Below are 25,465 nucleotides of genomic sequence, written 5' to 3'. Positions count from 1 at the left end.
TTAGTGAGCGTATTAGTGGAAAAGTGACAACGGGGTCAAATACCCCGCTCGGGGTGAGCCTAAGTCTGATTTTGTCGCCTAGGTCAACTATATTAAGAATTTTGAATTGTAAATATGTCTTAAACAACATTTTGGGATCCCATGTAACTTTTTCTATAACCTTAATGAATGATTAAACCTTTTTATGGAAATTTTTACTAAATGAGTCTTTACTTTAATTTAATCATATTTTTAGGTATAACACCTTGATTAGCGAGTCAAATACACATTTTATAACCTCATCGTATCAGTACTAGGGTAGTAGGGTATTCCATGATACATCTTCATGGTGCCTGGGTGGAATGAATAAGGAGTGGTATGAGACTCATCAAAAATATCTTGCCTAATACCAACATCCATTGGAACACAAATCCTATCCTCGTATCTCCACTCCAGGTAGAACGTCCTCTTGGTGCATCTTCTAACTGAGGATCATTCCTCTGAGCTTCTCTTACTCTGTTAAAGAGTGTGGACTAAAGTGTAATGTTGGTCAATCTATCCGCAATGAACTCTATCACAACTCTTGTCATATCCTCTGCCAATTCCCTGGATATCCGCTTTAGGCTATACAGCTGTCCTAGACCTCTCCGACTCAGAGCATCTATTACTACATTGGCCTTTCCTGGATGGTTGGGGATTTCACATTCATAATCACTTACCAACTCCAACCAACATCTCTGTCTCATATTCAGATACTTCTATGTGAAAAAGTACTTCAAACTTGTATGGTTGGTGTAGATCTCACACATTTCCCCATATAAATAGTGTCGACATACCTTCAATGCGAACACCACCACTGCCAACTCTAAATCATGAGTAGGGTATCATTGTTCATAATCCTTTAGCTATCGTGATGCATAGTAAATCACATTTCCAACCAGCATAAGAACACAACCTAACCTCTGTCTCGATGCATCGCAGTAAACCACAAACTTTTCCTAACCTTAAGTAAGACTCAGTACTGGAGCAGTGATCAACCGTTGCTTCAACTCTTGGAAATTGTTCTCACATCTATCTAACCAAACAAATTTCAAATTCTGGCATGTCAACTCTGTCAAGGGTATGAAATTCTGGAGACTCCTTCAACAAAACCCCAATAGTATTCTACCAACCCAAGCAAACTTCTGATCTCCGAAACACTCCTTGGCCTTGGCCAATCTCTTTCTGCCTCAATCAATTCCAAATCAACCTTATTCTCATCTAAACTAACCATGAGACCAAGAAACGTTGCCTGAGGTAACCAAAACTCGCACTTCTTGAACTTAGCACACAATCTGTGCTCCCTCGACCTCTGAAGTGCCAACAAGAGATGTTGCTCGTGCTCTGCCTCTCTCTGAGAGTAGACCAGAATATCATCGTTGAACACTCTGTTCATCAGATCCATAAATGCTCCTGGGCATTAGCCAATCCAAATGACATACTATGAACTCATAATGCCCATACCTCGTGCGAATAGTTTTCTTTGGGATATCCTCCACTTTGATCCTCAGCTTGTGATAACCAAATCAAAGATCAATCAAAAGAATACAATAGAAAGGTCGACCTAAGCAGAAAAATAGGTTTCAACGCTAGTTCCTCAACAAATATCCCGGTCGTGGCGGTCGAGCAGGCTGCATATGTACACACTAGCCCTGAAGCTCTCCAACTCATTGCTGGTCCAACTTCTCTTTACTCTTACATGTGCCATATAGCACCCGTGAGCCAAGGCTCAGCAAGAAAACTTAAATAAACAGAAACAGATAATCAACATGACATAAATAGCATGCTTAGCAGGAATAACCATACCCAAACAGGCATTTAACTCAATTACATGACCATAGAGTCACTCGAGTTCATACCGCTCTTCTTTTATTCAAGCAGCTTCAGAGCCAGAAGAGTGCATATCGCACTTCCAAAGTGGCCCAGCCATAACGATCTGCATTCAACATGCTTATGTCGATCACGCCTTATAAGCCGAGATTTTAAATCGGATTCAATCAAGTATATAATTCAGACATACCACAGTCACTCATATTTCAACAGATATTCAAAGGGATGATTATAATCATGTTCAATAACCGGGCTCAAGCCCTAATCACTATCCAGAAGCAGTTTTCTTACCCCAAGTTCTGAGTAATGAAACGAGATGACCCCGAGCACGATCCTTGTCTCCCGAGCCTTACGATAACATAGTCACAACCATAAATGATACTACTGTTAAGAGATAAATCCAAATATTGAAACAAGGACAAACCTCGTGCTGTCGAGACCTCCAATTCCACCAAACAGGATGGTGGAAACATCCATCGAGCCTCAAGTTCTTCCAAAGCCCTAAAAAACCACAAGCTGAAGTGGTTATAGGGCAAGGGCGCCCAACATGTCAGAGGCTCCCCCAAACTCTCCCTTGCATAGTGCATAGGTGTCCAAACCAAGCGCAGGGGCACTATGTCGCGAACATAGAATTCTGGGTTGCGTTTTGTGCAATTTTCCTACCCAAACTCGCTCCAATTCGACCTAAGCCTCCAAAATCACCAAACCAAGTTTCCAGATTATATTTTTGACCCCAAACCACCTCATACAATTTTTAAAACAAAACACAAACCTCAAAGTATCAAAAACTCAACCAAAAACATCCAAAGTCAGAAAATTACTAAAGAGTTCAAACACTCCTCAAGAACACCAAGAACAATACGAGAAGCCACGATAATTCATAACTTAGCTGCTACAAATCGAGAATTCAGTCTGTAGTTGGCCGCCCAAACACGTTCTTCCAGCAAAATCCAACTTCAACACATCCTAGAATCCTTAAATCACAAAAACTTAACTTAACCTCAACTCATCCAAGAATACCGAAAATATGAGATGAAAAAACAGGGTAATTTTTTCTTGCCTCCTCAAATTTCGAATTCCCAAAAGCTAAGTGATAAACTTGGCATCTCAATCCCTCCCTAGTGGCCTTGAATCTCCTTAGATTCACCCAAACATAACTACTTCTCTTGTGCTTGAACCCTAAACACAAGATTTAGAGAGAAACTGAGAGAAATGAAGAATGCCCAAAAACTTGAATCACTAGGTTGTTAGTGCCTTAATCAGACTTATCGATCACTTGGTCAAATGACCAATTTTCCTTCACCTATAATCAAACCACAATTCTAAGCCCAAAGGCAAAATAGCCATTTTTAGCCTAATCTCCCATTAACCTCAAATTACACCACATATTCCCAATTAAATCCATTAAGCTCAAATATCCACCAAATTAATTCCCATTACCCAATAAACCCAGTAACTTGCCAAGTTACCAAAATACCCCTAGGCTCACCCCGGGTTGGGTATTTATCCCCATTGTTACTTTACCACTAAATTTCTCACTAGGACCACCTCATGTCGAATATCTTAAATATATCAACATAATAATGTGGTCTGAATCACATAGCATATATAATTACAGATATACCATCAGCGGGTCAAAATTATGAAAATGCCCTTTCTAACGAAAATGGGCCCACAAGCATATTTAATACACACAAACACACATCAGCAATCATATCAGAATATAACTCATGTTACTCTCATAATCACATGATCATTAAATGAAAACAAATGATATCACATTTAATTTCTAATAATGCCATCCTGAAACCCTAATCAAGGCACTAAGAATTATTATGAATTTTGGGACGTTACATATGTGGCACAGGAGACCATGTCGTTACCCACAACCCTCATGAAATCCAGGATAGAGGAAATCATGCTCATTAAATGCTCAGCCTTTAGTGGATCTACTCCTCCCTCAAAGGTTGGAGGGTGTTGTTTCCTGAACCTCTCATAAAGCAGTTCCCAACTATTCTGGATTTCTGGTTGTCCCAGAACTTGTACCACAGCAGGTGGCAGAATCGGGGCAGCATTCCATGGTGGAACCTGTTGTCTTAGTAATCAGATCTCATCTTCCTATCTCTGTAGTGTCGCTTGCATATTAGTAAGCACTTGCTACCAATCCTAAGGGGGAGGTGGAAGGTTCAGAGCCTAATCATCTTCTCTAGCCTCAATACTTGTGCCGACTAGTCGCTCTGATCGCCTAGGTATAACTACCCAAGTATATTTGCAATCAACAACTCAACTTATCAGACAATGATAACGGGTTTCAGAAACCACCCTACGGTCCAAAACCAAACAAATAAGCAAACACATGCAACCCCAGTGCTAATAAGCATTTCAATAGCTTTCATATGTAACAGCAATGCTAATAAGCATGCCTTTATAATCACATAACAGTCAAGGACCAGGCCCTATCAGTATATTTCATGTTTCCTATTCTAGCATGCAGACAAGGCATATATATTCCAGTCAAACAGTTAAACCCATGTTTAACACATAAGTTACCAAACCGTGAGTCGAGCTTATCTTTAGCAGCAAGCGTACACACTTAGCCTATCTTTAGGAACCATTAACCTTGGCAGCTCTGATACCAAATTTTAAAGGCCAACTAATCCAGGAACGTTACACCGTGTGTTAAAAATAGTGCTTAACTTGTTAAGTGATTCATCTGGACTTAAAAGTGTAATAAAAGTTAAACAATAGTTTAGGTATTAAAATTTTTTGTCAAGCAGTCAAAATTTTCATTAAAAGAATTTAAATAATTACAAACGATCCCAAAAGTTTTAAATCAAAACACGAGTTTAACAAAATTACAGGAGCAACCGACCTAAGTGGCAAAAATTGAGCTAATAACCCATGTTCCTCAAAATTATTTTGGTCGAGGTGGTCGAGCAGGCTGAGCATGTACAAGTCGGCCCTATAGATCTCCAACTCATGGCTAGTCCAACTTTCCTTTACTCTTACCTACACCATAAAGCACTCATGAGCCGAGGCCCAACAAGAAAGCCCCCACAAGGCATAATATATGTGACAGTCAGAATCCCGTGATCCGTAAGGGGAAAGAACGAGCAAAGCTATGCAATCCCACACCGCCTGGGGAAGGTTAGGTGTGATGATTCTAAGACTGAGGGCTTAAATGGATTGATGGGTACTACCTATATCAACAAGAGGCATCTTCTTTTCGGTAGCCCATCACTTGAGAACTCCAAAGTTAAGCGTGCTTAACCTAGAGTAATCTCAGGATGGGTGACCTCCTAGGAAGTTTTCCCAAGAAGCATGCGAGTGAGGACAAAGCACGCTGGAAAGACTCGTGTTGGTTTGTAGGGCCAGTCGTCATTCCAGGAAGTAGCCATAGTGACGTGGGGCGTTAGAAATGGTATCAGAGCTTTGACCCAGCCTAAAGTGTGGCCGACGGGGACGTCGAGCCAGTAAGGGGTGATTGTGACAGTCAGAATCCCATGATCTGTAAGGGGAAAGACCAGGTAAAGTTGCGCAATCCCACACCGCCTGCGGAAGGTCAAGTGTGATGATTCTAAGATTGTGTAGGTATGGGACTACACAGTTGAAGAAGGCCTAAATGGATTGATGCGTACTACCTATATGAACAAGATGCATCTTCTTTTCCGTAGCCCATCACTTGAGAAATCCGAAGTTAAGCGTGTTTGACCTGGAGCAATCTCAAGATGGGTGACCTCGTGGGAAGTTTTCCCAGAAGGCGTGAGAGTGAGGACAAAGCACGCTGGAAAGACTCGTATTGGTTTGTAAGGCAAGTCGTCATTCCAGGAAGCAGCCATAGTGACGTGGGGCGTTACAATAAATATCCAATTAATCATAAGCAGTAATCATATGCTTCAACGACGATAAATGCATTCATTCCAATCATATAAATCATTAACACATTTCACAATTTATAAGAATATGCATTCTAATCACAAAATTCATTTACACAACCCAGGAAAACATCCTTATCAAACAGCCCAACCAAGCAAGGTGCATACTCCGGCACCAATCCTATGGTCCATGCCAGGTGAGTGGGGACTGTACCCTTAAATTGGAGTCGTCTTCAAGGCATGCATTACACACGCTTGTCGACTGGCCCAACATTCAACACGATGGCCGAATATAGAATATTACAATCATTCAAAGATACATCACAGATAATTGAATGCTAACATACATAAAAATCAATTAGCTTTATGTGCACATGCCAGTTTTCTTACCTCGAGTCCTTATCAATAGGCTAAATGACCTCGAGTACGATCCTTTTCCCCTGAGCCTTGGGAAAAACTCTAGTCACAACACATCGATGATATGATTATCAGGAACTAATCCTACTGATAAGCCTCAAGACTAAGCCCTAGCTCTCAGGACCTCGAATTATACTAAACGGGATAGCGAAATCGTCCCCTAGGCCTCCGAAGATAAATCCCCCAAACCCTAAATAAATGAATGCTGAAACTTCATTAGCGCTGCAGCCCCCCCTGTAGAGTCCCGACTGAGAAGCCCCCTTCTACTATATGTGCATTTTGAGCGTGGTGCCCCCTCTAAAGGGCCACGATGCTCTAACAAATAGAGAGCTTACCCTATCCAAAACTCCTACACTAGCATCGCGGTACCCTCTGGAAAGGTTGCAATGCCAAAATGATCAGAGGCAAATGCTCCCCTCAAGTACACTCAAGCGAGCCATGGTACTCTTCCCAAGCGTCGTGGCACAACCACGAAAAACACCCAGAAATGTGTTTTCCGTTGCGATTAACCAATACCAAAATCGACCCAAAACTTAATTCTAACTCGACTAGCACAGAATTTTAACCTTTGATCATTAGTACCAAACAAAAACAACATAGAAGTATCCTCAAAACATACTAAAACCTACCAATACCCTAAAACAAAAATTACCAAGAATACTAAATAAAATAACCAAAGGACTTCAAATCTAAAGCCTACCTCTCAAAAATGAATTTACAGCTGGTAAGATGGCCTAAATAGCTCATAGCCTCAAGAAAACTTTAAATCTCCACTAGGATTCCTCAAAATCCCACAAGCTTAGTCCTTAGCTTGAGTGTTTTGGTCTTGGAACAAAGAAGATAACAATAGGGAATGAGAGAAAGATAGAATGTGTGAAGCAAAGAGGGTCTGCTACACTTAGCATAATTCTCTAGTTGTTTGGGTCAAAAAGACCGTTTTGGTCATTTAGATTAAATCCCCACCAAACCTCAAATTTCTCCACTAATTCCTATTAAATCCACTAACCTAGCCATTTCTCCCAATTAACTCTGTATACTAATGAATCCCAGTTGTTTTCCAACTTATGAAAACACCCCTCGCTCACTCTGGGCTGGGTATTTATCCTCGTTGTGACTTTTCCGCTAATTTTCTCAAAAGGATTGACATGTGCCGAATATCTCAAATATATCCACGTACTAATGTGGTCTCTAACACAGCATACAAAATTACAAATATACCTTCAACTGATCAAATTACGAAAATGCCCATTTTTTTACAAGAGATGGCATTTAACCATATTTAATACAGATAAACATGCATAAGCAGTCATATCATAATATAATTCATATAAACCACATAATCACATAGATATAATTAAAAACACATAATTCGTAAAAAATCCCAATTATGCCCTCCCGACACACTAACCAAGGTACTAAACCTCATTGGGAGGTTGAGTCGTTACAACAATAATCTCGGGAGGTGCTCTTGAGCGAGGTGCCTGTAGGCGCAAGGGTGAAGGCCTTGTTAGGAATATATTTTACAGGATCATAAATATTTTTATGTATGTTTCATATATTAAACAAATTAACATATAAAACAACCTAGAAACATGTTTCTAATGAATTTCATAAAGTAAATCAAATAGCAGAGTTTAAGAATCTTACTTTTACGTAGTGGATATTGAGACTCCTTCCTTCACTCTCTCTAACCCTTGTTCATTTTTGTCGTAGCGTAATAACAAGAGAGTGAACTAGATCATCAAACTACACAGTCTTCCACAATTTTCTTTGATCACCAAGCACAAGAGATGAGAAAATTATGGAGAAGAAGAGAGTGATGGGCGACCCTATCAAGTCTCTTTTTGAGTCTAGGATTTTGTTTTTTCACACTTACATGACAACCCTAGACTTAAGCCTCTATTTATACCAACATTTTAGGGTTCATTTAATTTAATTAAAAAATTAAAACAATAGCTTAAAAATCCCTATATGGATAAATATTATATATTTTTCCAAGTCTTGGGATTTTTCCATTTTTAAATTCAAATCATAAAAGTCTTTTAAATTCAAATACTATTGTTTTCTATAATTATATAATAAAACAAAACCCTTATTATTAATTAAAACTTTATATATAATTATAATTATATTTAAGCAATAATTAATTAATTAAATCGTTTATTCAAATTAACTAATTATAATTTGAACCTTCATTTAATACCATTTATCAATTTGACATCAACTTGTCATAATTAATAAATTTGCCCAGAATTCCTTTTCTTCTCTAAATTCCACATTTTAGTAAAATTATTCAAAACTGACACAAAACAATTTCGAAAATCCTAATTCATAATTAAATCAATTAATCAAGACTATCTAGATAATTTAATCAAAGGCATTGTGGGGACCAAAGACCCATGAAATTCAAGCTCCAATAAGTTACCGTGAAATTATTATCGAATAATTTCACTACCTTATTAATTCCTCGTGACTCAATTAAATACTCAGAATTGCACTCTTGAACTCATAGAACGCTTTACATTAAAAGTAAATATGTTATCCATTGTTACAACCATAATTTGTCATTCAATCCTCTATAGAGGATCTACAACCGAGTCGGGTACAAATTACTATTTTACCCCTTATTGTATTTTATCCTTAAATACCACTAAGTTCCTTGTAAATGATATTTTCGTGAACTTTAATCACAGAAATGAGTACTCAATCATTTAACTCATTGAACCAAGCTATAAGGTGATCATCATTTCACTTCTTTCTAGAAGTTATAGATGTTTGTATCTATGATTAACACTCCCACTCAATTATACTACCAAGTCCCCAAGATGTAAGTATAAGATAGTCCGTAGGGTAAGCTGATAACAAACAAATCAAAGGACTTGAATAATACAATCAGTTAGAATACTAACCCCTCAGAATTGAGATTGAATAGACCTATGGTCACCTTTATGATATGACTATATTAGATAATAACACTACATTTACTTATCACCATTTTTATATGACTATATTAGATAATAATAGTACATTTACTTATCTATCTTAAGTCAATATCAGTCCAGTCTGATGTAACAAATACATCCGATCTTATCTACTTTGCTCATGTTCTGGAAAGAACATAACACTACAATGTGTAAGTTGATCATATCGTAGATTGGCAAGTCACTGTAAATCCTGTGCACAGAGTAATCTTAGGACTAACTTATTTTGAACATATAATCATGTTTATATTCCACTGTGATTATGTCACTATAAATATGATTAGCTATATGTTCGGGAGTTAATACAAATTTATATTGAACAAATAGTCATGAAAAAAAACATGTGAGCAAAGTGATTGACCAAGTCAAAAGTGATTTCTTTTCTTTTATTGATAATAAAATGAGATTACAAAGAAATTGGGTTTTAATTAGGTCATAAAACCCCAACAAACTCCCACTTGCACTAATTGAAACTAATGCCTTAATTCTACTGATCTCTTTTCCTTGATATGCTTATCAAATGTCGCTTCTGGCAGTGTCTTTGTAAACAGATCTGCAAGATTGTCTTCAGATGCAATCTTCATAACATTCACATCTGCCTTGGCCACATATTCTTGAATGATGTGATACTTTATTTCTTTATGCCTACTTCTCTAGTAACTTTGAGGTTCTTTCGAGTTGGCTATTGCTCCTGTGTTTTCACAAAACAACACAAGTGGTTTATCCATATCTGGAATAACACCATGGTCTGAGTAACTAAGGATGCATCTAACCATTTCCAATAAAGTTATGTTCCGACGTTCCACTACACCATTTTATTGTGGAGTACCCAAGGCAGTGAGTTGAGATAAAATCCCAAATTTAGTTAAATGATCTTGGAACTACATATCCAAATATTCCACACCCTTATCAGAAAATTTGAAAATTTTTATGATTTTCTATGCATTAGGTAAAGACATGTGTATCCAGAGTAGTCGTCAATGAATGTGACTAAATACTCAAAACCACCTCTGGCTTTCACATTCAGAGGTCCACAAACATCTGAATGTACTATTCCAAGTGGTTCTCTGGCCCTATCACCCTTTGTAGAGAATGGACACTTGGTTAGTTTTCCTTCTAGACATGATTCATAGATAGGTAATTCACCTAAGGTGAGTTCCCTCCAAGGTTCTTCTTTTGTAAGTCTTTGAATCCTATCATAGCCAATGTGACATAGTCTCAAATAACATATATACGTCAAATTATCGTTATTGATATTTTGACGTTTATCAGTCCTAGGTTTAGCTACTTTGAATAATCATTATTAAATGCAAGGGGTTGATCAGGTTGCAGAATATAAAGCCCATTTTTCAAACATGCAATACACAATTGTGATCCATTGAAAGAAATAGATATATTTGAACTTGTAAAAGTCATAAAAAATTGTTCTAATTGCAACATGGAAATTGAAATTAAATTTCTACTGAAATCTGAAATAAAAATACATCATTCAAAATTAATTATGTATTTCTGAACTTCAGGAGAGCTCTTCCTCTAGCTTGGACTGCAAGGAACGCTCATTTTCCAACTCTTAGCTTCAAGCCCCATTCGTCCACCTCCTCCAACGATTCAATAAGTTGTAAAGAATTACAAACATGGTTAGTAGATCCAAAATCGATAATCCAAATAGATTTATTATTCTCTAAATCACATGTTTCTAAGATAAATGAACTATAATCATTACCTTTGTTTTATTCTGCTGGAAACTTGGGGCAATCATGTTTCCAATGCCCATTCTCATTGCAGTAAAGGCATTTACCGTTACATTTCTTGTTCTTCTTTGTCTTTCCCTTAGGCATTTATGCATCTAATTGTGCACTCACCTTTCAAGCCTTTGCAGGCTTCTGGTTGGTGTTATGTCCACCCTTCTTCTTGTTTCCATCTTTTGAAGATGAAGCTAGGTTAGCTTCAGCCTTAGTTGGATCAGCAGCAGCACCAGCAGTTGTAACGCCCTGGATAGCCAAGACCGTTACACTGTGTGTTTATAAAGTCCCAGACTTGCTAATCAAGTCATTCAATTGAAATCGTGTTACTAAAACTGTAAAGGAACTAGGGTTTAAAATGGTTTGGTCTCGAAAGCCACATTTTCATTAAGAAACATTATTTGTTTACACGGGATCCCGAAAATACAAGTTCAAAGATCGTTTGCAAAAGTTATAAGATTCAGATACAATAACCAGCCATACTAAGGCAAAACAAGCGGTTAGGTAATCCCTGTCCTGATCCACTCGTCGACCATGATGATCGAACGGCTGGCTATGTACATTCCACCTCGGAGCTCTCCATCTCAGGCTTGGTCCAGCTTGCCTTTACCTTTACCTACACCACGTAGCACCCGTGAGCCAAGGCCCAGCAAGAAAACACAACAACAGAGCATAAGCAATCAACAGACAAATCCATAACCCACATTGCATCACAAGTTCTCAAACACGTAATCATTCAGCATGACCAAGTATTCAACATACTAAGCATATCAATTCACATCACATATCACTGCACAAATGATAATTAGGGCTAGCGCTCTCAGGCTGATCCCTCTGTTATCCCACTGACTCCGGCCCGCTTACGCCGAGCTCAGTGAATATTCTCGGCTACCAGTGGCCAAGCCGTTCCCTGTGCGCAAATACTATGTACGGCACTCTTAGGCCGCTTTACATGTCCCATGGCGTAATACCATCATTGACACGATACAATTCTCGGGAGCACTTAGTCCCATCACAAACATGTAATCGGGTGCAATTTTCTTACCTTTCAATTCTCTACCTTTGATCCCTCTACTCCTTGAGCACAGTCCCCCTCGAGCCCTAGCGCTCACCTAAACATAATCATGGGCCAAAGTCATTATCAATCCTCAAATTCAAAACCTAGCCTCGGGGCCAATCCTGAGCCCCCGGAAAGTCCTAGTTCCACTAAACAAGGTGGTGGAAACAAACCCCAAACCCTAGGTCAAAAGCCCTTGCAAATAACCCTAAAATCCCCTTCAGAAGGCAGGGTAGCGCTACAACGCTCATGGGAGGGCACTACAGCACTATAAACAGAAGCCAAAATCCCTTCAGCATCATGGCCTAGCGCTACAGCGCCCAAAGGCTAGCGCTGTAGCGCTAGTCACAGGCAGACCAGCTCCAATTTTCCTCTTCTGCGATTTTCTCGAACCAACCTCAACCAAACCTCTTCCAACTCCTTCCCAAACTCAAAAAAAACCTTATGACCATAATCCACTCATCCCAAGCATCCCAAATACCTAGAACTCAAGCACATGCATCCACAAACTCATAATTCACCATAGCCACTCCTAAGCTCTAAAACTCAATAAAAACCAGCTGAACAACAAAGTTAGAGTTTAGACTTTACACCTTTGATAGGATTTCGACCACAAGCTGTCTCTAGATCTCCTTGGCTTGCTTCTCCTTAACCTTTGCCCTGAATTTCCCCAAGGTTCCCCATCAAACTCAGCTTATACACCATAGTTCAGAAACCAAACCAGCAACTAAAGAAATTACAGAACCTTACCTCAAGTGATGGCCTAACCTTGCTAAACCCTTGTCAAATCCTCAACCTTAGCTCAGTAACCTTGTGGCTTAATTAAACTAGCTCTCCTCTGAATTTTACTCCAGAAATCCTCAAGAAATTGGTAAAGGAAGCTTGAACCGACTCAGAAAACTCCCTCTGTTTTCTCTCTTCCTTTTCCTTCCTTTTTCTTCTTTTTCAGACTTCTATAATATTCTACAAATCCCACTAACATAAAACCTCAGTAATACCCATCTTTAAAAGCCAAATGACCTTAATGCCCTCCCTATTAATTTTAATCCTTTAATCCACCTAGGGGCATTTTAGTCATTTCACCCAATTCCCGCTAACTCCTTGAGTGTCTCTAATATTTCCCGCTTAATTCCCGATACCTAATTAACCACCAATAATATTCTTCAATGTCAAAATAGACTCCAGTATATTCGATAAATTTCCCATTTATACCCCTAAGCTCACCCCGAGCCGGGTATAAATCCCCGCCATGACTTTTCTGCTACTTTGCTCACTAGGATCGTCTCGAGTCACAGATCTCAGATATATCCACATAATAATGTGGTCTCGACAATTATCACATATATCAATACAATTATGTCCATAATGGCCAAAATTACGATTATGCCCTTCTAACCTAATCAGGGCCTACATGCATACTAATACACATAATCATGCATCTCAAATACTCAAATAGTCATATAACATACTTTAACTCATAATCATGCATCTTAATAATTAAAATCACACATAATTCCCATTATGCCCTTCAGGCACACTAATCAAGGCCCTTAAGCCTTATTAGCGAATTTGGGTCGTTACAACAGTCTTCTTTTATCCTCCCTTACTCGGACCACCCATCATAGACTCAAAATTCGGATGCTCGTTCATGAGTTACATCAGACCATAATCAAGTTTATTCAACACATTGTTGGTGGTGAATGGTAGGAAATCTGGAGAGAGACTGTTGAGGATTAAGCTTACTTGAATCTCCTCATATATTGTAGCTCCATGCAGTTCAACTTTCTGAAAGTAGTTCATCATCTTGATCAGGTGATCATGAACGTGTTGAGACTGTGCCATCCGAGCATCGACTTACTTTTTGGTGGCCTCAAAATGAGTCTACACAAACTTTTCCCTGAACATGTTTTGAAGCTCATCCATGATTTCGTAGGTCTTCTTGACATTCTACATCTTTGTTTGAGAGTGTCGACCATACTAGTCAACATGTAGTATCGTGTCTTGTTGTAAGCTGCCTGCCAACACTCGTATTTGTCTCTTACATACATGGTAACTCCTTTAGCTGGAACTTCCAGGGATTCCTCAGTCATGATAACTCTAAAAATTAGAGTTATTTTACCACATTTTTTAAGCTAAAAATGATTTAGTTCTTAAGTTTTTAATTAAATTATTAAGTTTTAATTACTTTTTGAATTTATTAGCTTCATTTTAATTTTTATAGATTTTTATGTATTTTTATAATTATTTTGTTGTAAAATATTATATATTTTTTTTATATAAATAAATAAATGGGTATTGTTGAACTTAAATGTTAAATTAAGTTATAATTAATATTTTCAAAGAATTTATATGAATTATTTAAAATTGAAAATATTTTATCATGACTTAATTTATATTTATTTTTTAGGAAATAGTTTTATTTTTGGTTCTTAAAGAGCCAAGAAAGAGTGAAGAAAAGGAAAAAAGAAATAAAGAGAAAAAAAGTGTTATTTTTGAAGGAACAAAATGGTATTATTGAAATACCAAAGAAGCTCCATGGCCCAAGCCCACGTCTCCAAGCTGCTGCTCACCGACGTCCAGCGTGGCCCAAGCCCATGTTCAGCAGCTCCCCAACCCAGTCGACCCAGCTCCTGGTCTCCTTCAACATCGCCTGAAGCACCGAAGCCCCCTCCATGTGCCAGCATCACCCAGCCTCCTGAAGCCTTCTTCCCTCCATCAGCCAATTGCTGCCACCAAAGTTGGGCCCACGCCAGGCCCATGCCCAAAAGGAACCCAGCGCCCAACCTCCAGCAGCTCACCAAGCCCACATGAAAAGAAAAAAAAACTATTCTTTTTTTTTTTGAAATAGTCAAAACCACAAAAGGCCAAAAATCATATTTTTCTTCCCAATGTTTTTTTTTCTTTTCACTCAAATATCAATTCACTCTTCCCTATTTTTTCTTACCTAAATAAACGTTCCTAATTCATTTTTTTCTACCCTAGTTTTTCACTAATCTTCCATCCAACCAAACATTTCATCTTTCCAATACCCTTACACTTACTCTATTTATCCTACCACTTCCCAACACAATTAAATTAATCAATTTCTTTATTTTAATTTGATTAATTTAATCTCCATGTTTTGCCTATAAATAGAGTCTTGTAAGACCATTTGGGGGGCTCTTCTTCATCTTTTCAACCTCTTCTACACTTCATATTTTTCTCTCTTATTTTCACTATTTTCTCTCTACCATTTTCATCTTTTGAAGAGCATGTCAAGTATGTTATTTTGTAATTTTTATTTCATTCTAGTTATGATCTTCTAATCTTTTTCAAGATTATTAAGATGATGATGAAGCAAAATGTAAGTAGATAGTATTTTTTGTTGTATGTTGATTTCTCATTTGTGCAACATTGTTTATGGATTTTTCTATCAAAGATATGCATTTTTCATCTATTATTGATTGTTAAAGCATATTACACTTAGTTCTTCATTATGCAAAAATATGATATTCTTTGATTAAATGTTTTTCATTAAATTGTTCACATCTAATTCTTAGAGCACAAGTATCATATTTTTCCTAAACATAATCTCTTTGATTTTTTGTAGTTTCATTAGGTCGTAACACAACTAATGCTTAGAAATTATATCTTATATAAGTGAAGAAAAATCCTACCTTTTTTAAAGTAACTTGTGCTTGAATAGAAAATGTATTTTGAAAAAAAATATGGTGTGATTTATTTCAACTATATATAAACTTGGGAATCAATATACTTATAAATACTATTGAACTTGCATTTTGTGGATTCTAATATCTTAATAATCTTATTTTACATATCTCATTTGAAAACCATTTTTCTATTTAATCTTAAATGTTTTTATTACTTGTCTTTTATTTTTCTAAAACAAAATCTCATCAAATATTTGGAACTAGGTTAGAATCTTCTTACTTTGTTTGAAATAGTTTCTTTTGATGTTAGTCAACTCCCATGGGTTTGACCTCGTACTTACATGAACATTATATTCTGAAACGATTCGTGCACTTGCGAGTATAAATATTAAAACACCCTCTTTTGGGTTCAACAAGTCACGACGAACTTGGAGTTGTCACCAATCAACACAATGTTAATATTTCGCTTCCACTTAAGGAATTTTTCACCTATGCATTTCTCCTTCGATAATTGAGAAATGATGGGAGTAGACACAACCATAATTAAAACTACAAATTATCAATAAAATAGAAATCAATCACTTTTGCTCAATAAAACTTCTATTCACACAAATTTTAAGAAATAGCACAACATATACCAAATACATGTAAGATATGAGAAAAATACCAAAAACAATCATATCTCCATTTCTTTAGGTTTTTAACTAATCTATGATATCCTTGTCCAAGTTGGGGAGAGTAAAAAAAATACCACTAGTTAAATAGAGTTGTACACTCATTTAATAAAAGACACCATTATTAACAACCTTCTATTCGATTAAAATAAGAAAACAAAATAATTATATATTTTCAAATTCAAAAAAAATATCTAGATATTACTATAACTTTAAAAATCAATAACTAATTTTAGAATAAAAATAATCAATTTTATCAACATTGTTATAAAAGAAGATATTTTGACAATTCAAATTAATTTAACAAAATAAATTACTAAAAAGATAACGATTAAAATTAAGATATTTTTGACAAAAAAATTTGGTGAAAAAGCATGTCGCAGGTCCCGCTCAGGGCCGCCGTACGAATCCATACAGACGTTGTATGACCTCGGGGTCCACAATGACTTTTTACTGTGTGCCCGGCACATAAACTGCCCAATCAAACAGAATTTTTTTTAAATTCTGTGCAGTTTTTCAAACCTAAAACTAACAACCGAATTGCAACAAATACACATAAACACAATATGATTAATACTAAAACAAAATCAAATTAATTATGCTAAACATATATCAAAATTCATTAAATATATTCATGCATAAACATATTGTTTACCAAGGCTCTGAGGCCAGTTGTTGGGACTATATTTTACAAGATCATAAATATTTTCATTTATGTTTCATATATTAAAAAATTAACATATAAAACATCCTAGAACCATGTTTATAATGAATTTCATTAAGTAAATCAAATAACAAAGTTTAAGAATCTTACTTTAACGCAGCGGATATTGAGACTCATTCCTTCACTCCCTCTAACCATTGTTCATTTCTGTCGCATAGTAATAACAAGAGAGTGAACTGAATCTTCAAACTACACAGTCTTCCACAATTTATTTTGATCACCTAGACTAGGGTGGGCAATTCCCAACACATGAGATGAGAAAATTATGGAGAAGAATAGAGTAGTGATGGGCTTCGCCTACTAACTAGCGATGTATTGCCTATTGCGACAAGCCTAGGTTTTAAACTTTAGGCGATGCTTTGCCTTCAAGATGGCGATGCAATGCTTGAAAGACTGTCAATTTTTTTTAAAAGTGACCTTAAACTTCTCCAAATGCTCCCAAACTTTTTTGGGCACTCTAATACACCCCAAAGTTCTAATTTGGACCAAAAATATAATTTTTAATAGCCTACAACAAAAATTCAAATTTCACATGTTCATTACGTGAAAACGTTAAGGTTTTGCACCACTTTGCACATAACCATTCTTATAATGTATTTAACCAATCCTAACACGAAGTAGTGAAGGAATCTACGATGGGGCGTGGTGACAAATTTTGTTGCCACAAGGTCCTTGAAATTGTTTTTGGTCACCATCAACCTTAAGTATTAGTGATCTCTAATGGGTGAGACGAATTTAAACATTCTGAAATTTTGGTCAATATAGATTGTTGATCTCCAATATATGTGAATTCAAAATTTTTTTTTGCTAATTTGGATATATGTGGGTTGAGAATAAAATTTTTATTTATTTAGAGTGTTAATTGAAGAATTTTATAATTTTGAATTAATTATTTTAGGATTTTTATTAATCAAGATTTTTAAATTCAAGATATTAAGATTTAAGATTGATTATTTTGGGATTTTTTAGAATTTTTGTTATTTGTTAATCTCTCTGAATTTTTATTCAATTTTTTATATCTGAAATTTTTCGTAATTTAAGTAATTAATCCATTTTTTCATCGAACATATTCGTTTCTATTTTTAATTTTAATATTTTTCTTAAGATCAATTTATATTATTTTTATTGACGCGATTTTTTGCCAACGAGAAATTAAAAAGTAAAAAGGGTAGATTAGTGCTTAGTAGTAAACTGTAATGACATAACAAGAACTCAGTCAAAAGCACCGAACTTTTGTGTGGTTCAGTGGTTAAAATCCACATAGTCCACGAGTCAATATTATTACTGTTTCTCTCTCTATTTTGGCAGAGTTTTAGTAATTCCAAATAATGGTCCCTTTTCCTGTCCAATATTCCCAGTATGTATAGGGAAATTCCATGGACAGGCTTGGGTCACTGTGTAAACAAAACGCGTAATTACACATATTTTAACGCCCTGGGTAGCCAAGACTGTTACACTGTGGGTTTATAAAGGTGCGTTATTTAGTTTAAAATGTGTCACTGACATCATTAATGAACTAGGGTTAAAAGGTTTTGGTCATAAAATATATCTTTCATATAAGTAAACGTTTCACACAAGGGATCCCAAAAGAAACAGTGTTAGAAATTCGGTTTACAAAATTTCTAGAGTACAAAACAACCACCAGCCACTCTAAGGGCAAAACCAACGTTTATGGTTCTCCTGTTCCTGTCTCTCCTCAACCGTGGCAGTCAAGCAGCTGACCATGTACATTCCGCTCTCAGAGCTCTCCGATTCAGGGCTGATCAAGCTTGCCATTGCCTTTACCTACACCACTTAGCAACCGTAAGCTAAGGCCCAGCAAGAAAACATAACGTTATAGTACAAGCAATGATAACAATTGAATAATTCTTAAAGCATGTTCATATACGTAGCATACCATATTGATCACATAATCCATTGACATAACCAGAGAATTAACAAACCAACACTCAGCTATTCAACATAACAAGTTCATCAATCAATAATAATAATCACATCAAATGAGAATTAGGGTCAACGCCCGTAGGTCGCAGCCTCTGTTTAACCCCACTGACTCCGGCCCGCTTAAACTAAGCTCAGTGAATAATAAGCTGTCCTCAGCTACCAGTGGCTGAGCCGCGCCCTGTACGCCAATGTAAGCTCCGGCACCCTTAGGCTGTTTTTCTACTATTCACATGACATAATACCACCCTTTATAAAGCATACAAGACAGGGAACCCTTAGTCCCATTATAAATTCACAACCGGGTGCAATTTTCTTACCTTTAGTTTCCAAGTGTACTGGTTACGTGAGATGCCTCTTGAGCTCGACCCGTTTCCTGAGCCCCTAGCTTATACCTAGTCACAACCAAGATAAGAGATACCATTAGTAATTATAAAATGGCTTCTAGATAAGGTTCTAGTCTCCGGAACATCGAATTCCACAAAACACGGTAGTAGATTCGATCCCGAGCACCCTAGGTTAAATTCCCATGCTTAAAATCTCAAAATCCCAAATTCCCTTAAGGGCCACGGCTCAACCTCCCTATGACGCGGCATGGCTCCAACCAAAGGACCATTCACGCCCAGAACCAAACACGGACCGCGGCCCGACCCTTTCGAACCCAGAAAAACCTCAATTTTTAACTCTCAAAACCATCCCAGTAATATACCTCAATTATCACAAACATTCCTGCATGATTTCAGAAGCACAAGCCAGCAGAAACTTAATCTAAAAACTCATCAAAACACCTTTTCAATTTCTGAAACTCACACACTCAAGAACACTAAAACCAGTCATAATAACTCATAATTCAAACACTAAATCATGAATTGGAGCTTACCTTGACTGAAGACTCAATCCTCCAAGCAATTACTGAGCTAACACCCAAGCTTTCTGCCTTAATTCAACCTTGAAGTTAAGAACCTAAAAACTCTTAGAATCCAGCCCCAAAACTATATAATCAATTGATCAAAAATGCATGTCAATGCTTACCTCAGTTCCTAATTAGATTCTTTAGATTCCACAGAGTTATTCCTCCAAATCTTCCACTCAATTCTCTGTGCTCCAGCATAATTCCCTTAGTTTTTCTGTAGTTTCCCTGAGAGAGAAAGGGAGAGAGAGAGAAGGGTCGGTTTAACTTATGGTTCTACTGTTTTCTAAAGCTTACTAGTCTATCCTTAAGCAATTAAATCAATCCCAAGGCTTAGGGTACCGGAAACGTCCCCGAGGGCAAAATGGTAAAATTCCCCAGTATTCCCACCTAAGCTTCCTAACCTCAAATATATCTCCAATTATTTATTTCCATAACTCGATAACCCAAATAACCATCCAATACCCGGAATACCCCTTGAATTGCCCCAAGTCAAGTATTAAGTCCCGTTGTGACTTTCCTGCTAACTAGCTCCCTAGGATCGCCTCAAGTCGCATGCTGCAGATTTACCCAAATAATAATGTGGTTCTCACAATTATAGCATATAATCACATTTACATTCATATAACCATACAAGCATGCTTATCGCAAAATCATGCATTAAACTTAATAAATTCACACACAAATCAATTATGCCCTCCTGGCACACTAATCAAAGCCCTTAAGCCATATTAGTGATTTTGGGTCATTACACATATGGTATATAATTAATACAAATTATTCCCATTTACATTGGTATATTATTAGATAACATAATAAACGCGTTCCAACTATCTTGGGTAATAAATGACTTGAATATGTTGCAGCCTAGTCATTAATGAACGTGTAAAGAATCCCCGAGTCACTTAGGATCCTTTAGTATGCATTATATCCGGGTCCTCACGAGCTGAATATCTCATACGAGCTCAAGCTTGATAGCTATCTGACTCCGAGCTCATAATAAGTCCAAGACGCCTAATACTTGATTTGACCATTTCGAGTCTCGAGCTACTCACATGGTTAATAACCAGATATTCTACTTGGTTATCTTTCCATGTATTTACCTACCAGCTGTACCCGAGCTGAGTAAGCGAACTCGTGCTAAAGTTAGGGTACAACATTTGCCCCCAAGCTCCTACTCGTGTTTGATGTCGTCACTTTCTGACATACACAGTGGGGCTTTTAGACTTCTGTCATGAAAAATCTTGCCTGCTTATTACTCAAGTATGTGACACGTGGTCTCATGTGGTTAGCGTATGTTCAGGTTTCGAGGACTGAAATAATTGTCTTGTCAACTTTTTACCGCGATCTGGTCTATTTAATCTTGGTCCTTTGATGTCCTGCTAACCTAATTGGATGGCCCAAATTAATTTCCGTAGTTTACGTATAAATATGGTGATCAGTCCTCAGACCTCACCACCTTTGTATTCAGAAAAATACCCCTTTTCAAACTTCTCAAGTTTCCTTTCTTCTTCTCTAGAATTCCCAGAACCTTTCATCGTATCCCAGACGTTCAGGAACTTCCCTTGGCCGTGTATACATCTTCTTTAAATTTCATATATTTCCTATAAGTTCCTTATCCTCTGGTTTGAAATTTTTTCCTTTTCCTTGTTCTATATTATCCAATGAGATATTCTTTTTCTTTTTTTAACAATGTTCATTGTTTGGTATCATTAGGTTGTTTCTAAGTGCTTATAGGAAATAGGTTTCGGTTTAGGCTCCATGAGTGAACCCAAACGTATTTTGAAAATAAGACATTCATAAAACTGGGCAAATTTCTAGGTTAATCTAGGGTAGCCCTAATGATAAATCATTTTAAAGAATACATTTTTGGGGTATAGAAACCAAAGGGTTCTTAGGTTTAATGTCAGGTAGCTTAGGGGTTACGATTCCTTAGGTGGTTTTACACTAAACTGGTTTCCAAAGGAAAGTAGTGGGTCTGACACTTCTGACACGTGGATTCCAAAGTATCTGGGAATTTTAAGAAACCAAAGAGCGTCGCCTAGGATATCGCGTGGCATCACGTGATGAGGTTAGGAACAACTTTAGCTCGCATAAACTTTCAAATGTTGAAAGTACTTCTCTTCGTCCTCTGTATCTCCACGACCATAGTTATAGACCATCTTAGGTCACCTACTAACTAGGCTGCTTTGTTGTCGGGCAATCTGAACTATGGCCCCTCAAAAGAAGATTGTCGCGAGTTCATCTACCCAGCGCAAGCGCAAAGGCAAACAGGTTGCCTCAAATCTCAAATCCCACATATTAGTCCTGTGGTGGAGAGGGAGGTCATTGTCGATCCCAGCGCTTTCTTCAAGGCTGAAAACATAGTCTCTAAGATAACCACTCAGGGGAGAGTAAAATAAATTCTACTGAGTCAAAACATCGAGCTAAGAACATGCGGTCTCCTCGCATGACCTACCTTTGAAGGAGAGCGGAGCTGTGCCCCCTTTCAAGAAGATTATGGGGCTTGGAGTGACAAGCACCTGAAGGCTTGTGCTTTTCTTCCCCAAGACCGATATTTCGTAGATTTTTTAAACTACGTCATATTGGCTCCCTTCCATACTGGCAGGGCTAAAATATTTGTTTCTGAAGCATGAGTGGGACGTCCCCACACCAGCAGATATTTTATATTTCTTCTGTCTCAAAGCGCGCCCCAACCAGAAAGGGCGAGGAGATGGGTTCTACAATCTTACGCAGTTTCTGAATTCCACCTCCATCATCAAGATCCCCAGCAATCCAAACGATTATAAAGACTAGTTCTTTATGTTGAATGGGTTCGAGAACTGCGAACATCGGTAATTCAATCGTCCTCATAAGTCCTCTATCTTTGTAATCCCAGTACGTGATCTTTGACCCTTTCAAAAATTATCTTTTTTTTAGGCTCTGACTGAATTTGTTCCTCGTGCAGCTATATTTGCATGGACGGGCAAATCTGTGACCCTAGGGGGTCATTATGAGAAACTATCCAGTCTTTCCCCTAGGGAAAAAGATTATTGCCAGGTCGAGAATGATCTCACGATGCTAGCATATAATTTTATCATCGAGGGTCAAACACTAGCCCTGAGGACCTGAGCTCCGCTCCCAGTTATCCTCAAACTTCCCTCTTCTCAAGAGGCCTTACCAGCCACTGAGGACACTAATGAGGAAGAGGACGAGGTGCCTCTCGTGCAAAAAAGGTGGGCTCCTGTAGCAAATCAACATCGCGATCTTGACCGAGCTACGTCAATGTAATGACCCAATTATTTCTAAAACCTTGGACCATTAAAACAACAAGACATAGCTACTATTTTGGGAAACATACATAAGAAAGAACATAACTTTATTTAAAACCCAAAATATTGTACTAATACAAAATAAAGTAAAAATATAAAATAAAATTTAATATGGTATGGGACCCCATTGTTTATAAAACATAAAACATAAACTTTAAATTTGTTTAACTACTATTTAAGGAATTACATCAAAACATGATTTAAAAGACTTAAAATAAATAACGTCGTCCTTGATCGGCACGCAGTCCATTTAATCCATTCCTCCTTAACACACAAGTCAAGCTACCAAGAATCCTTCGGCCTTCCATATTTATTTTCCCGCATCAAACAAAAAATAAAGGAGTGAGCCTAATGCCCAGCAAGGAAAATCTACTAAAAACATACATCATAAATCATAAACATAAGACTATATCATAAACATATACTATAAAACATATGACAATTAAAAAACATATATCATATAGGACTAAAATATTAATGGCCATTAACTCATTAACATGGCATGTGATAAACCATCTAGGTCCTCTGTCTACTAATCGAGGTAGGTTAGATCACACAGTAGTATATGATAACCCATCTAGGTCCTCTACTAGTCGAGGTAGGGTAAATCACAACTCTAAACCATGAAAATGATAATTAATCTTGGGGTTTGCTATATAAGCAACTATAAGCCCCAAGCGACATAAAAACATTGGGGTTTGCTAGCTACGCAACTATAAGCCCCAAGCATCATAAAAACATTGGGGTTTGCTAACTAAGCAACTATAAGCCCCAAAGACTACAAGACATATTCATACATAAATATACATATCATAACATAAAACATGTAATAACATAAACATAAAAGCACATATATTCTATCCTATTTTCCTTACCAATAGCCGGGATATTTGGGAACAAGAACGGGATTAGAACAATCCTATAAACTAACAGTAAAAATTGTGAGTATCTCTAAAGAATAAAGATGAAATGAGAACTAAATCATCAAGAAGAAACTTACCAAGAAGAACCTTAAGTTTCAAGAAACTTAAATAACTAATCAAGAATCATAAACAAGAGTTAGGATCTGAAAAAAAGAAAACTAAACAACTGAACTTAGGGATAAGAATACCTTGAATGATCTTATTGGTTGATCTAAATCTCAATACCGAAATCTCACTATATCTCACCTCCCAAGTGTTTAGAAAAGATTAGAATGATAAAAGCTTTTAATCCAAAACCCAAGTGTATCTCTCTATAGTAACACTAGCAACTTGGAGGCTCTGTAGACTGCTTGAAGAATGAAGAAAATGGTTGATTACTAGGTCCTATTTGTAGAGTTCAAGGAGTGATACTAGCCCCTTTTAATTTGAATAAATAAATGAATATAAAATGAAAAAGATTTGAATTTTCGTTCAACAGACGCCTAGAACTCGGTCAAAATCGTTCAAAGGCAGGTCCAAGTGGTTAAGGGTATTTTTAATTCAAAATCACAAACTTTTCAAAAATCAAGCTTGGAGCCGATATATCGCCCTCCCCCTATATTCCTGAGCCCCGCTCAATCGTTCATGCAAAGTCAACGTGTTTTCCGTATCTTCCATAGGCGACATATCAGCCCCTATAGTTGCGATATATCGGCATACGTTGATATATCAAACACGTAATTGTACTTTTTTTGGCATATTTTGAATTGGATAAACAACTTTGACTGAGTCATAATACGATCCTAACAGTTTCTGGAAGGTTCTAGAGCTTCTAGATCTTCCTTTTATTAAAACTATTCATCAAAATACTTAATTCCTTAATGATCATGATTATGACAAGTGTCATGCTCTTAATGGTTCTATCTAAACCTTGGGTTATAATAAATATATATCTAAGAACAGAAATATTAATCAAACCTTATGTTATAACTAATATTTCTAAACTATAGGTTAAACTTATAAAATCCATAACTGTCGCTATGAGTGTCCAACTAATTCTCCACTTGAACCAAAATCCACGGAATCTATCATACTACAAACTATTACTAACTACTATTACTATCTAGCTAGCTAAGTAAATATTCTGGGACACTACAATTGTCCTTTACTTGAAAGAATTTCATCCCCGAAATTTACTTGCCAAACAATTCTGGATACCAAGCTAACATGTCTTCCTCCAACTCCCATGTTGCCTCCCGTTCAGAACTATTGCTCCATAGGACCTTGACTATCGGAATACTCTTAGACCATAGTTTTTTCATCCCTCTATCTAGGATGCTAACCGGTCATTCCTCGTAACTCAAGTCTTTCTGAAGTGCTATCGTATAGTACTTGAGGACGTGAGATGGGTCTGACACATTTCTACGCAGCAT

At 37.0% G+C, this 25,465-nt stretch overlaps 1 protein-coding gene across 1 annotated transcript; it reads right to left on the bottom strand.

Annotated features, from left to right (window-relative positions):
- Positions 1 to 1,093: 1,093 nt before the first annotated feature.
- Positions 1,094 to 1,423, bottom strand: LOC133828360 (uncharacterized mitochondrial protein AtMg00860-like). Its single transcript, XM_062258855.1, has one exon. It carries the CDS (start codon positions 1,421 to 1,423, stop codon positions 1,094 to 1,096), a length of 330 nt encoding a protein of 109 aa, XP_062114839.1.
- Positions 1,424 to 25,465: the final 24,042 nt, after the last annotated feature.

The sequence above is a fragment of the Humulus lupulus genome, chromosome 1 (genome assembly GCF_963169125.1).
Source record: "Humulus lupulus chromosome 1, drHumLupu1.1, whole genome shotgun sequence".
Lineage (NCBI taxonomy): Eukaryota > Viridiplantae > Streptophyta > Magnoliopsida > Rosales > Cannabaceae > Humulus > Humulus lupulus.
Note: the sequence above shows the minus strand (reverse complement) of the source record. Positions and strands in the feature narration are given on the sequence as shown.

Coding starts and splice junctions, on each gene's coding strand:
- LOC133828360 (XM_062258855.1), bottom strand. CDS start 1,423: ATGGATCTGATGAACAGAGTGTTCAACGATGATATTCTGGTCTACTCT.